Source organism: Porites lutea, chromosome 13 (genome assembly GCF_958299795.1).
Source record: "Porites lutea chromosome 13, jaPorLute2.1, whole genome shotgun sequence".
Taxonomy (NCBI): domain Eukaryota; kingdom Metazoa; phylum Cnidaria; class Anthozoa; order Scleractinia; family Poritidae; genus Porites; species Porites lutea.
This window is the reverse complement of record NC_133213.1, coordinates 324,859-339,954: the sequence shown is the minus strand read 5'-3', so window position 1 is coordinate 339,954 and position 15,096 is coordinate 324,859. Positions and strand designations below refer to the sequence as shown.

Genomic DNA, 15,096 nt, shown 5'->3' with positions numbered 1-15,096 from the left:
TTCGTCTTTATTTACTGAAAATGTCCTGCAGAAAACACAGGAGATGGCATTCCGAGACCCCAAATTTAAAAATTTTCTGGGGGAGCATGCCCCTGGGCAGACTCCCTGAAGTTTGGGGCACCTTTGGCAAGCTAACTTTTCTTCCCCTGCGTGCACCTTCAAAATCTCACGCTATGCTGCTAGCTACCAGTATCTTATAGCTTATGAAATCAATACCCAACGATCGAAGAAGAGACTCGGTCTAGAAGGGGCTGGAGGAGGAGAGGGGGTGCAATTTAAAAATTTTTATTACCAAGGAGGGGTACAATTTTCATATGTAATTATTTTGGAGGGTAAAGTTTTGATACACCACAATTTCTGAACCCCCCCCCCCCCTCCCTTTCCCCTGGCACGTAATAAACGTACGGTCCCTAAACATGCGATAAAACTCCCCCCAGTCCACCCTCTTATATCCCAAGAACTGACCTACAGTGTGTAAACAAGGCCTACTTCATGCTACAACAAACTTCAACAAGATCCTCAGCTCTAAAAATAGTTTCTTTTTCTTCCTTTACAGGCTTAAAATTGCTGCACAGACTAAGATTTATCGTTTTATCTTACCTGTAACAATGTCGGATTTCTACTCAAGCCTTTAGAATTTGATCCACTTCAAACGCGCTTTAAATAAGGCACCTTACACTTGAACAGTTAAATGATCCAGACATTCAAGAACAAACCACCAAACTGAATAAGGAAGCCAAACTGCCCAGTGATTTTGCAGATTATCATTAATTTTCACACTGGCGCCAACAACGGACGCCATCTTGATTTCTTTTCCGCCCCAGATCACTCTCTGTCAAATGTGTTTAGGGTACGTCATGTATGATCGCATAGAGTGAAGGATCCGGACACAGTTCAATTTTGTCCTTTACAATTTAATTGTTAATTTATCTAGTAAAACTTTGATGTTCTACGATGACGGATGTGTTCCAATTTATATTGTTAAATGGCCCTGCTCCAGGAGTCCCCGATTGCCATACGCAGCCCCCAGGGTCGGCCAAGGGCGGGGCGGGGGAGCGGGGGAGCGGGGGTTCGGTAGTGGAATACAAAATACCCACAATAGAATCGAATAGAATTATTCTTTATTTAAATACGGTAAAATTCATTAGGAGTATAAAAAAATTTTGAATAAACCTAACTACCCTAAACAATATGCAAAACTGTCTACAACTAACCTAACTAAGACCTGTTTTTCATGAACTTCCGTGTACACAGTACTTAAAAAATCAGAAAATTCAGATGAGCCAATCGTTTAAATTGACTTAAAGATTTATTAAAGATTATAACTGAAGCCGTTCTTCATGAAGTTAGTTCGCGGGAACAGGACAATTTAGTTCGTTAACAGAGTCTCTTAGGGAGTAGCGCGTTTCATATCGTTTAACAACTTTAGAGGATAAATATCCTGGAACAAGACCATTTAAAGACTTGTAAACCATTAGGGCTTTTTGTATTTGAAACTGAGTGTTCAAGTCTTTCCAATTAAGTTGTCTAAATAAGCGGTTGGCATCAACATCATATCTAGAAAAGGTTAGAACACGAGCAGGACGGTTCTGAAGCTTCTGTAGCCTGTCAAACATTAAGTTTTTCCTCGATTACCCCAGACAATATTACAATAATCGAATTGAGATTGAATGAGAGCGTTGTATATACAATGGGGAGTAGGCGTTGGAACAAACTCTCTAATTCTTTTAATTGCTCCTATCCCGGAAGCGATCTTTTTAGATAATCTATCGATGTGCGTTTGCCACTGTCAATTTTTATCAATAAATATTCCAAGTGATTTTACAAAGGTAACTTTTTCTATCGGAACATTATCAATCGAGAGCTCAGGTTTGCTTGACAAAGTACTCAATTTTTGTCTTGATCCGGCCAAGTTTTAGCAGTGTTCAAAGTAAGTTTGTTGGAAATAAGCCATTTGTTAAGATTACCTAAATCGTGATTCAAATTTAACTGTATTGAATTCACATCAACATCTGCATGAATGATGTGCATGTCATCAGCATAAATCCTAGGCTGGCATGAAGTTAGGCAGTTTCGCAAATCAATAATGTAAATAAGAAATAAAAGGAGACCAACAATTGTTCCTTGAGGTACCCCGCATTTAAGATTCTAGAAAGGGAACCATTAACGAGACATCGTTGTTTACGATTTATCAAATACGATCTCAACCAATCGAGAGCGATTCCTTGTATTACGTTAAGGTTCATTTTAGATAAAAGGATGTCATGATCAACAGTATCAAATGCCTTTTTCAAATCAAGAAAAACCGTAGCATTAACGTTACCACGATCGATATTAAAGGCCCAGTTATCAATAGCTTCAAGGAAAGCAGTTACAGTTGAGTGTAAAATAAACCTTCAAATGTACCAAAAGTTATACTAAACTCGTGTAAAATACCAAAATTAAGAAAACCACGGTATACTTAATAACCAAAATTTTATACCCAATTTTAAACATAAAAATTCTGTTTACCTGAAATTAAATTAAATACCCCAGTTTATTGTATACCCAAAAACCCTGGCCGACCCTGAGTTCCTGTCCTGCGCCTTTTAAGACATAAATTCCCTAAGAACAAATCATATCATATTTAGTATTTCACTCTCTTGAGAAACACGAAGACGCAGTAAAAGGAGGCAGTGTAGCCCAGTGGTTCTGAATCATCCCCAGTCCTCTTCGTAGCGCACACGGCGGGAGCAGAGGGTGATGGGAAGAGAGAGGAGAGGAACTGACTCTCTCCCTTGCTTACTTCTTTCCCATCACAACTTGCGCACCACTAGGGAGAGTTTTAATGAGAGACGACTGGGCAGGCTCTCGAACAGCGGCGGTAGCCGTGGTTTTTTTAATCTACCTTAATTCTGTTCGTAGTATCCTGGAAATGCTTGGGGCAATTTTAGCTATATATTCAGCAGCCCTAAGTTAATGAGCTCGGAGCTCTGACAAAATGGCGGCCATTCGATCAGCGCGCGCGTCCTGAGTTAGTTTGAATAAATTATTCAAAATGGCGGCCACAAGACCAGCAAGAGGATTACACAGGCCGGGGCCTGGACATGTACCGCGTGCCCTGAGTTAATGAGCTTGGACTTGTTTAACCTGACATTAGGCCCAATTTTAGCAACTTCTCGCCCAATTTTCCACAAAGGAAAAACGAAAATAGAGCCTAACCTCAGGTTCTGGTTTTTTATAACAAATTATTTAAAATGGTGGCCTACTAAGGAGGCTGGACAAGTTCGGACAAACCAGTTTTGGGTGAGATAAACCGGTTATTTGAGTGATGAGATGTAGGGCATGTAGAAACACGAGAGGAGGAATATATCATTTTGCCGTAGGATGAAAACGAGGCTGGAGAGACCTTGTCCTTTCTGCTTTCCTATGTAAATCATGTTGTTCTTATGCTAACTCGTATTTTTCAAGCATAATTTCCATAAGAAAACAAAGGAAGTTTGTATCAAAACATTCGATCGCGAAGGCTAGGGCACTAAGCAAACAATTACAAAGTGGTCTATAGACCTATTCGGCTAACTCAATGTTGTACCCAATTCAAACCCTTTGGGAATAAAACGTTTTGTTTCAGGAATTTCCATATCATTTAAATGTGAATGCCACATTATAATGCAAATACAATACACAAAGAATCTTATCCCCAGGAGATTTGAATTGGGTACAACATTAAGTTAGCCGAATAGGTCTATTGGATAACGAATTTGGATGACGTAGAAATAGATCACTCAGGTTATTGTTCATGTTTTTATTAATGTTTATTTTTTAAGATTTTATTTGGTAGATTGAGGGCTGCATAAACTGAACAGTGACTCTTCGATCTTAAGCCTAAAACGCCAAGCAAATTGAAGAAAAAAACAGTATCAGTGAAAATATTCAAAGTTAAATGTAAATGATGAGTGACGTATTAAAAGTGGCCTAACTCGCGTTGCGTTGACTAAAGGAAAGTTCGTTCGCAAGTAGATTAAAGCCTGGTTCCTTTACAAATTTAAATTATACAAAGGGAGCGCTGTATTCCTTAGCGGTTTTATGGCAGGTAGTCTAATGTTAAATAAAACTTAGACTTCTTTTTTGTCTGAATTACTGTTCTAGAGATTAAGCCCCATCCTTTCTTTTCCTTCTTTTTCTTTTTTCACACCTTTCTTTTGGTTAATAACAAAATCCGTTAATGTCGCCGTAAAACAAATTCCTCGATTTTTTAAACTCTAAAGTTCGCGCTCCCTTGGCTAGAATGAAAAAGGCATGGGAAAGATTGCTGAAACGTCCTCTTGTTTTTGTCGGAAAATGAGTGGGAATTTGCCAATTTTGTCTATAAAGAGACGAAAGTGTGAAAATAAATGGGAATTATCCTATCCACCCGTTAATGAAAAACAATTATCCTTTCTTGGTTCTAATCAACGAATAGTGAGAACTCTATAATTTGGTGTGAAAAGTGGGTACGTTTTGCCCAAGAAGTGAGGGTCAAAAATCCAGTTTTGTTCTAACAACATTCAACAGAAAAGGTTATGAGAATAAAAAAGTGATCACTTGAGGGAAAACGCTCTCGATCTTTTAACAAATTCTTTAAAGAAAGATACAGAGATTAGAGAATTTGCATGTGGATATTAGCGCTTGATCATGTTGAATCCATGATTGTTATTTATTCACAAGAGTGACAGTCCTGACAGGATGACAAAATGAAACAACTTTATTGTAACTTTAAATAATACAATTTATTCAGTAATAAATTCTTACAACTGTAAACCTAGTGATTGGTTGTTTGAGAGGTTAAGAAATAACTTTTCTGAGATATTTTTTCCGAAGTGAAACTTGTTGCTAAACCAGCTGTCCCTTTTAGTCACTGATTAAGCAAGCAAGCTATATATCATAAAAACAAGCTCAGAAAAATACTGCTTTAGGAAATGTCTTAGGTGTATAGGGAGAAAAAATTCCTGTTAACAGGCCTTCGGATTGGCGTCAGGAGAGAAACTTAGGCAGAAAAAAATGGGAAAGTTCAGGAACTAGGGAAATATAACGTGCAAGAGTAATGTATGGATTGTAGAGGAACATTTTCAACTATACATTTTTATATTACTTCTGCAATTGTCAATCACATGATTAGCCACCTTGCCAAAGGGCTCTCTGGGACTCTTATAATAATTTATTATCATATAAAAGTAACAATTTCTAGCTTTCTCCCCGATCTTTCAAAATAACTATACAATATCAATAATTAGGAGGTTAAGATTATTTACTTGTAAAACTGTCAATGTTTTTGGATAAAAAAGCACAAATGGCACTAACACAACGTTATTCTGGGAACAAGTCAAACAAAACTCAATGATCTATGCTCAAATAATGATCTGTCTTCCACTTTTCATGAGGAGAGAGAAGTGAGTACACATTCTGAGAATGCATTTAAAAAGCAGTTTTTCTCTACCCCACAAAACCATTCTGTTTTACCATTTTTAGTTGTGCTGTCTGATATTATTTTCTATGATTATAGCTAAACTTCATTATTTATTTGGCACATTTTGCATTGCTTGGCCTAATATTGCCCACCATCATCTTATTTTTCGATCTTTCCAATAAGTTATATTCAACTTTGTTAGAAATTTGATAACAAATACTGTTCGCTATTCCAAGTATCAGTGAAATTCGACGGGCTTCAACCGTAAGAAAATAGTTTTGGATGTTCTCATTTTTCAGTAGGTCTGAGTAAGATTCTCTGTTAATTTTTTTTTTACTACTAATGTGATATAAGACTACAGCTGTAGATACCTTTCTCAATATAACGTCTGTAAATAGTATACAACTATAACATAACTAAACTATACAAACACCCATAGTTTCAGTCTACCTTATCGTGTTCTTTAGTTCCATTTACAACAGTTTCCTTAGAAACCTGTTTTTGTCCCACCCCATACAAATACGTAGCAATCATAACTAAACCAGCTCCAAATACAAATGGTAAACTAACTCTAAACTCGAAGAAATAAACAGAAGCAATACAGGATACTACTATTGAAACTGCTGCGGAAAATCCTTTGAGAATGTTGTCGGCATACTTCACCACAACCCCTACTAAAAGACCCCCAAATGCTTGCATTGCAATAATAAGCCACACAAGCTTATGGTATCCAAAAAGAAGGCCTTTTTCCTTGATTTGATCTCCATTGTTGATGTATACACCTATGCTGCCAATGATGATGCCAAAAATGGCAAGCTGGAAGTTTCTGGCCCAAAGTGAGGTCTGAGTACCTTTCAGAGTCTTTTCAAAGTAAACACCTGATTAAAAAATGAAGCAGGGAATTGTTTTATTATTTCATTATCATTTCGCCATACACACAAAATATATGTTGTAGTTAATTTTTTATCTCAGATAATGTTTATTTTCCTTTTGTTTTAACTTCATTAGCATACATTACCATACCCAAAAATAAAATAAAAACAAAAATTACCTAAGATAAAAAATTAACTACAACATAAACATGTAAGCCCCTGGCTTCTATATAGGCTTTCCTGTCATTACCACTTTGAACATTTGTAAAATAATTTAGTTAGAATAGTGTCTATTATCTTTAATATATTATTTAATAAGAGATCTTGAAGATAGCAATCTAGCTGATAATTTACATACTTCATACTATAAACTTTGTTTCATACTGTATTTTTTTGTACACTGTATTTTGAGTGTCTGTTGATTTATAGCTATACTGCCAATAAAACATAAACATTTTTCACCAACTTACCAGCAAATCCAGAGCATAAACTTGATGCTACAACAGCAGCAAGACCCAGCAAAGGATTCTGGGTCTGTGACAAGGGGCTTATTGTAGGAATGGACTCCTCAGGACTCTGTGCCACAGGACCATCAACAGGCTGCAGCTGAACCACAGAGACACCAAGAAACAACATGAACAGGGCCAGCCACTGAATTTTGCTGATTGACTTTTTTAACATAGCAACCGAAAACATAGCCGTCGTTAAAATTTTCAGCTGGTATGACACCTGTTAAATGAAAAAAAGCAAATTAATTATAGTAAAAGTTCATGTAAAAGCTGTACCTATTTTAATTCTTAAATTTAAGGCTTAAAAAATGACAAGAAAATGCCTTGTCTAGTTTCAAAAGAGGTTTTTTAGCAAAATTTCTAGGAGCGAATGGGTTAAGCAAATTAAAGGAAGCATTTGGATTCAATAGACAGGGCTATCATTAGTAGGCGGGGGCTAGGATTTCACCCGGCTACCATGAACATGGCCCCTTGCTACTTTCAAAGGAAAATAGAAGAAAAATAGAATCAAAAGAAACCCCTAGCTCTTGGATTCCCAGCCTAGATGTTGCTAGGCATTTACCTGGCAACTTAAAATCTTAGTGACAACCCTGCAATAGAAGTAGAAAATGGGACAAAGGCTATCACCTCTAACACCTGTTCCAGCTGATCACTTAGTAAATAGTCTCTCAAACAATTAGCTGTTAAAACAGAGGTTCCCAGCTTGTCGATCTTCTTTTTATGTTATGCCCTATGACGGGAACTAGCCATAAAATACTTTCTGAAAACAAAAAAAGGTTACCAGTAGATGTAAAATCATGTTTTACTTAATAAAATTCATTACCTGATAGGTTGCTGCATCCAGATTAGAAACAGCCACATAAAGAAGATTGTTCTGAACTGTGTAAATGCATGCGGGAACCAACATCTTGGCCATATCAATAGGATGACCAATAGTGATAGAGTATAACAACTTAAACAAATCAGCTGCACTTCGTTTTTCCACAAAGAGAACTGTCACTGACGAAATGGCTTTGACAATTTCTGTAATCATTACTGCAGTGCTGGCAAAATACATGTCCCCTGGAAGTGTCCGTGTGTAACGCATTGTTAGAATAAGAGATGCATTCTGGAGTGTTAAGATAATGAGACTCCATGCCTTGATACCCATGGACTTTGCAGCTGAAAATGAAAAAAAAAATCCTTTCAGCCATGAAAACATGGATGTTATGCTTTCTAATTTAAATCATTATATGAATAAGCAAATACATGGCTGTTTTTCCGTCAAAGTCACACCACAGTTAATGAGGGGGAAAATGAATTTAGAAATAAAGAAAAATTATTTTAGTAAGTGAATTCTTACTCAAAACATTTCTATTAAAGCCACTTGTAGCCTAGTTAAAGCCCTACCCACCCCTCTCCACTAGAGGGATGAAAAACTGCTGTTTTTCCTTTTTCATAGAGAGAGTAAGGTTATACTAGGCCAGTCTTGTAACTCCTGTTGGCTTTTTATCTTAGTAACAAATTAGCAATTCCTGATTATTTGTAATTTACATCACATAAGAGCAGAAGTACCCACTCTTCTCCCAAAAAAATCAGCATACGTGGTGTGGTAGTCTACAGTTTTATACAGCAAAATTCCTACCCCATGATTGCCAAACAGTGCATTTAGGATTGTATCCAGTACTAAGGAAACCAAGGAAGACGCATTGGTAGTAAAGACTGTTAAAATTTATTTTGATCGCTTTACGAAAAATATATACTTAACCTTATAAATTATGGCCAAGACTGCTATAAACAAAAAAATAACATTTTTTGAATTGCCTCAGTTAGAATTTTTTTTCCATCAATAAAAAATATTAATGTTATAATGACGATATGATGAGAAGGCATTGGAGTCAGTCACAAAACATGGCTTCTTTCTCTGAACCCAACAAAGCGCTAGAGACTTGAGTTCTGTACCGAATTTCCACGATCGCTTGACCATTCTTTATCGAAAGATGATAGCTTGAATTGACTAGAACTCTTTGATTTGGCAGTTAACAAAATTATAAATCGGACTAGCGATCACATAGTGTTTTGAAAACCTTGAATGGTTTCGCGCTATGTAGACTAGTTACAGCGCACTTAGTTCCTGTTCAAGAGCCGGCCGGCGTTTAGGAAAGTGTTCGCGCTGCAGAAATCAAAACAGACAATCGACTCCTTGAGGCCAATGTAAAACAACGCGATTCAATTAAAGATATCAGATCGTCACATAATTTGCACTTAAAGACTCAAAAAACTTAGTTGCTGAAAAATTTCTAAAAGTAAACAAAAGCACCGAGCACTCACCGGCCGCCATCTTGATGAAAAGGACAATCACTGATGAATGCTGGGTATTTTAGGGGGAAAAGCTGCTGGATTTAAGGACCATCGACTCAATGAAGAAAATATCGGCGATCGCGGCGTCTAAACTCATTCATTGTTTACACTGTATTAGTTCCATTCGGCTGGGTTAATAATACTTTGAAGTGAAGGTTTACTTTACGATCATTGTCCTCTAGTATGACTTTGTCGTTTAATGTCAAGGAGAACCGGAAATGTGATTCTTCGCTACAAGAACCTTGCTTGGCACAAAACTTTGAGGATGAAAGCAAAAGCTCGAAAAATCATTTGAAAGAGAATGGTGAGTCCTTTTCCTTCTTGTTTTTTTAAACGTTGTGTTTTAAGTACTGCTCAGAAAAGAGACTAAGCACATCAATAGCTGCACTTTTTTCAAACTTTTCTTTAAAGTCAGCTGTTTGAAGCAGTAATCAGAAAACTGGGACATAGGAACGGAATTTTTAATCTCCTCGTCTCCTCGTCAAGAAAAAGCTATGATGTTTGTGAAAATCACACTGATCTTATGCAATCAAATGTTCATTATTGCCTTATATTTTGAACAAGTTTTACTTTTTTTCAGTAAGCTTAAGAAGAATGCCGTCAAATTAGTTTGAGATTTTTCCCAAGTTACTTGGCTGTGACACTATCTATCTATGTTACCTTTAATCCTCAACTCAAAGCCAGAATTACGTCATATAAAGCCCAATTCTCTGGTACCCCCTAACCTAACTGTGACATAGCTGCCGGTTTCCCTAACCTCTCTCATGCTGTTCTGATGTACAAGAACAGAAGTTGCTGGCAATGTAAGACATCACAGTCTTAATGACCAACAAGTCTGTGAAATTGACTTGAGTTCAACTCCACAGGCTTGTTAGTAAAGACTGTGATGGCTGTCGTTGCGGCAGCATATACCCTGATATCAGAGCAGTATCCCAGGCAGTAATGATGGCTTAATGTTGCTATATTTGCTAGAAAGTTACCTCTGTCATTGGATTCCAAAGCTTGATCTCCATACGTTTCCTTAAGAATTAGTTCATAGAATTTTATATAAGATCAAAGCATTTTTTCTTTAGGTGATCATTTATTCTCATAACCATTTGTCTTGTTTATCATAGTTAGTAGAGCCTAACTATGTGTTTACGTATCGATTCTGGAAGAAAATTGATGCTGGTCACTCATGGGATTTAAAGGGTTAATACAAGCTTCGAAGTCAAAAATACTTTTTTTCTCTACCATTACTTACCCTTGCTTTGTTTTTTTTTTTCTCAGACAATGTACCATTCACATCATCTGCTACATTCAGGACCATCATCTTTTTGGTTCTCACCCTTCAAGCCACATGTTACTTCTCACTTCTCCGTTATTCCAGAACGAGAACAAACAAGATGTACTTTGCTTCCACTGCTGTTTTCTTAGCAGAAGTTATAAAACTTATGGTTACTTTGCTTATAATATTTATCCAAAGAGGAAATCGCAAAGATTTCACATCATTCCTTGTCGATAATCTTCTCACAAGCCCACTGGATACGCTCAAGCTGTCAGTTCCCTCGGTGCTCTACATTATACAAAATAATCTGGTTTATATAGGCATGACTCATCTAGAGTCAACAACATTTCAGGTATGTACATAGATCTGGGTTTTGTGAGCCTCATTTACTCTGGTTACCCCGGTATTAGTCCAATAGTCGTGTTTGTCAGAACGCATCCTTATCTGGTGTTCTTGTGGCACAAAGGCAAAAATTTTTAAGCTATCAAGGGCAACTGTCGATAAGCCACCCCTATTTTATCAGACGCCACAGTGAACTGGACTCCTTTGGACTTCAACAGGCAAGATAACAGGACAAACACGGATCCATAATCAATGATTGTTACTAAATAAAGACTATTTCAGATCTATAATGGATAATTTGAGAAGCTATTTCAAACCCTCAACATGTTGTTTCATCTGATACCCAATAAGTTGGTATTAGAAAACTCAGCTGCTGCCCCAATGTTTTTAAACCCACCTCTTGGTGTCTGGATATCAGATGAAAACACTGCATCCTGTGTTTAATATAGTACTGAAATAAAATTAGGAGCTGTAGGTTGTAGGTAGGAAATAGAAATCTCCTAAAGAAGTGCACCTTGAGTGAGTTTAAAAAACACTTAAAAAAATATGCCACAGCTAAGGTTACTGATGCCTACAGAAAAAGATCTGAAATACATGAATAAAAATTGGACATAACGGCGTATGTCCTTTGTCTGAGCCCTGTCGAACTCTTTGTTTTGACAACAGACTTTTTACAAGAAGTCAAAGAAAAGATTTATGCAACTGGCTTGTTAGTTAATGCACACTGTATTTTTTCGGAAGGGACAAGTTAACAGAAGGCTCCTGAGGTGCCCTTGCACCCCCCATTTTTTACCCCAGATGTCCCTTCTCTCATCCCACATACCCCTTCTTCACCTCTGATCATACTGTTTGTGCCGCCGTTCAGACACCCCTTCCTCTCTTGAGCCATTTTTTAAAGTCTACTCAACTAAACTTGCTAGAGATAATTGCATGAGATCTGAAGGTGTACAGCAACAATAAATAATTTTTGTTATCTATTTCACCTGATGATATGATAACTGCTCCTTGCACTAAACTGTACTATGAGAATGCACTCAGTTGTCTCCTTTATTTTCAGATCACAAACCAACTGAAAATTATTAGCACTGCAGTCTTCTCCATTGCTTTATTAAACAGACAGTTAACAAGATCAAAGTGGATTTCCTTGGTTCTCCTTTCTATTGGTGTCACATTGGTTCAGATTGACTCCCATACATCTGTGCAACCCAATATACTGCTAAACACTGATGACGAATATGATCATAGAAATGGACAGTCTTCAATCCTGGGACTAATGTCGGTTCTTACAGCCTCATTAGTATCTGGATTTGCCGGTGTTTATATGGAGAAAATATTTAAAAGACAAAGGCAGACCTCATTTTGGGTTTCAAATGCACAGCTCTACACCTTTGGTAGTCTTCTAAGCTTTATTGGAGTTGTTTATCAAGATTGGGCTGATATTACAAAGATGGGTTTCTTTCATGGCTATGATTTTGTCGTATTGTTGGTGGTGTTGTTTGCTTCTGCTGGTGGTATTATTGTTTCGCTGATTTTGAAGTATGCTTCATGTATAACAAAAGGATTTGCAACATCCTGTGCAATTGTTCTTTCAAGTGTAGTATCAGTCTATGTGTTCAGTTTTGTTCCTAGTATTTTATTTGTTGCAGGAGCTGTGTGTGTTGTTGTGGCAGTGTTAATGTATAGTTAGTCAGTTCATTCTTAGGGTGTGTTTGATTGATCGTCTTCCAGAATAAGAATGCACAGAAATTTGTGATAAATCTCTTCGGCTGTAAAGTTTTGGACCTTTAATGAACTTCGTTCATCTAATTTATTAATTTCCACCAAGGTTCTGAATTTTACCTCCGAAAGGACTTGTGTGTGGCTGAGCAGTTGACACCTTGAACTCTGGATCTGGAGGTCTGGGGTTGAAGCCTCGTCCATCGCATGTTTCTGTACTGCTGGGGGTAACCCTGCAGAGGACAAACATCTCATCCAGGAGTGGGGGGAGTGGCAATACTGCTAAGCACGCTTCATGCAAAAGAAACTTGGATGAGCTCTGGCCATTTGGGCCTTTGGCTTTGGCTTGTGTGCACCTTTACCTTAATTTTGTCTTAATCCAAAATATGGTCAATTGAACACACCTTTAATCCTTTCACATCAGTCTTTAATTTCCCTTGATTATTGAAGCAGTTCCTGAAAGATTCCTAATTTCATTGTGTTGTTTTCTTGAAAACCCATACATGTAGCACAAAGAATAAATTGAAAGTATTGGTAATGCAGAAGAAGTCACACCACAGGATTGTATTAACAAACTCAAAGGTTAGAACACATGTCTCCACACTTGACTGCCGGCTTTTTATACTGGTTTCTTTTATTATGTATCAGCTGTTTTTTACCTCGAAGATAGTTATGTTTATGCCTTTCTCTATTACTTTTTTCTCAATAGAATTTTGTTTGAAAAATTTTTTCTTTTATTTGTTTTTTTGTTGTTGTTGTTGTTGTTTTTTTTTTTAAAGCATTCTAAATGTAGAAAGTTCATGGAAGGTTATGTTTTGCTTGAACATTAGGTTTTGGATGCTTTAATTCAGAATATTTTTGTTTTTCAAAAATGATAATTTATGAAATCAGTTGCTTACCAAGAAATGTTTTTTTTTTTTGTATTTTGTATTTTTTTTGTCATTGAAACAACCAGTTATCTCAAAAGTGTGGTTCAGATAATATGATAATAATAATATTACCCTAATTTGAGTGAATGTTATTACTATGAATGATAATATTGATCTTTGATGAAATAAATTTTGTGGAGTTCAAGTCGGAAGTTAATTCAGCCAATATACAACTAATGTATCACAACTGCATATGCATGTTACCCCTGAATATTATTGTACAAATGATGGTTTGAGAAAGGAAAAAGTGAAGGAGTCAATGTTGCGAATATGTAAAGTCTTTCAGCTACTCCTGTCAACTTCTGTGAGTGACTTCATTAAAGAAGCTAACAAAAAGTAATTTCTTGTTTCTCTCTGTTTTCGTAAAGCTTTCTTGAATTCAATTATTCACTTTTTTTGAGCGACCAGAGAAATATTATTATGTGAATTTCTATGTAAGTTATTGTATGAAAATCAATAAAATTATTTATGAATTCTCACCCTTTTGTTCTTTTGTTTATATATTAAATTGATTTCATAAGATGTTCCAAACACATTATCAAGCCGTTAATAGCTATTAATGAATTCTTCTTGTGCCAACTGGCTCATCCCATTCCTTTCTACAGTGGTTTACTATCCAGTAGTGCTCCTTTTCATCTGTGAAAAAACCAAAATGATTGTCCAATTTTTATTCATCCGAAATCTTTTTACACAACACCCACCATGGGACAGCTGTTTACTGGAGGTGCATGCCACTCTCAGGTACACCCAGTCGTTTTGTAAGGGGGGGTGGGAGGGGGGAGGTGTCTAACAATACCTTGTCATACTACAGGTCGATGTGTGCTCGCGCATGCGTAGTGGCAAACTACATGTTACTTTAACCCGCACCTGTATTTCGAAGAAAGACAGAGTCGTAATTGATGACAGTTCTTTTGATGGGATCATAGAACCCATCTCCACAGTCGTACATGCCTTCTGGAATGGACAGAGGTGGATGCTCATTAGACAGTTGTGATCGTCCTAGCATTCAAACAAATAAAACCTTGTTAGAAGAAAGATTTAGAGTAGAGAGGTTAAGCATCACGTTTACATCAAACGGCTAACGCGAAATTTGTACCACGTGACCAAGTTTTCCCTTTGCTTGTCGCGTACTGTTCATTATTTCTACACACAAATTAGTAGTTTCATGCAATTTTTTTTCCATAAGAATTTTCTGAGCTGTTTTTATCTGCTCACTTTCTATTTTCAGAAATTATCAACTTGAATCTGACGTTTGCCGTTTACCGTATACGTGAAGCTTAAACTGTCTATTTAGAGTCACGCTTACGGCAAACGGAAAAAGGGCAGATTCAAGTTGAAGATTTCCCAAGATAGAAAATGAGAAGGTGAAAACTATGCAAACTAATTCTTATTAAAAACAAAACTGCCGTGAAACTACTTTTTTTGTAAAAGTTATTAGAACAATTAGAAGTAAAAGGCAAGTAAAGGGAAATTTTGGTCACGTGGTAAAATTCACGTTTGCCGTCAAACGTCATTGAAAAGCTCTCTAACGTTTTCGCAGTTTTTGAAGAAACTAATTATTTAATTTTATCAAATATCCTAAATACAGTGTAATGTTTTAATCGGTATCCAAAAAGTCGATACTAACAACAAAGTCTGGATAGCCATTGAGGCTATATTCACACCATCCAGATAGCTTTAATTTGGGACGACACGA

At 36.7% G+C, this 15,096-nt stretch overlaps 2 protein-coding genes across 2 annotated transcripts; one reads left to right on the top strand and one right to left on the bottom strand.

The window, feature by feature from the left end:
- Positions 1-4,705: 4,705 nt before the first annotated feature.
- LOC140923089 (UDP-galactose translocator-like) lies at positions 4,706-9,137 on the bottom strand. The gene is made up of 4 exons (XM_073373153.1): positions 9,117-9,137; positions 7,630-7,967; positions 6,768-7,026; positions 4,706-6,303 (listed from the first exon to the last, which is right to left on the bottom strand). The coding sequence occupies exons 1-4, from the start codon at positions 9,124-9,126 to the stop codon at positions 5,867-5,869; spliced, it is 1,044 nt and encodes a 347-aa protein (XP_073229254.1). The 5' UTR covers positions 9,127-9,137; the 3' UTR covers positions 4,706-5,866.
- Positions 9,138-9,218: 81 nt separating this feature from the next.
- LOC140923088 (UDP-N-acetylglucosamine transporter-like) lies at positions 9,219-13,035 on the top strand. The gene is made up of 3 exons (XM_073373152.1): positions 9,219-9,450; positions 10,416-10,765; positions 11,813-13,035. The coding sequence occupies exons 1-3, from the start codon at positions 9,330-9,332 to the stop codon at positions 12,440-12,442; spliced, it is 1,101 nt and encodes a 366-aa protein (XP_073229253.1). The 5' UTR covers positions 9,219-9,329; the 3' UTR covers positions 12,443-13,035.
- The last annotated feature ends 2,061 nt before the right edge of the window (positions 13,036-15,096 follow it).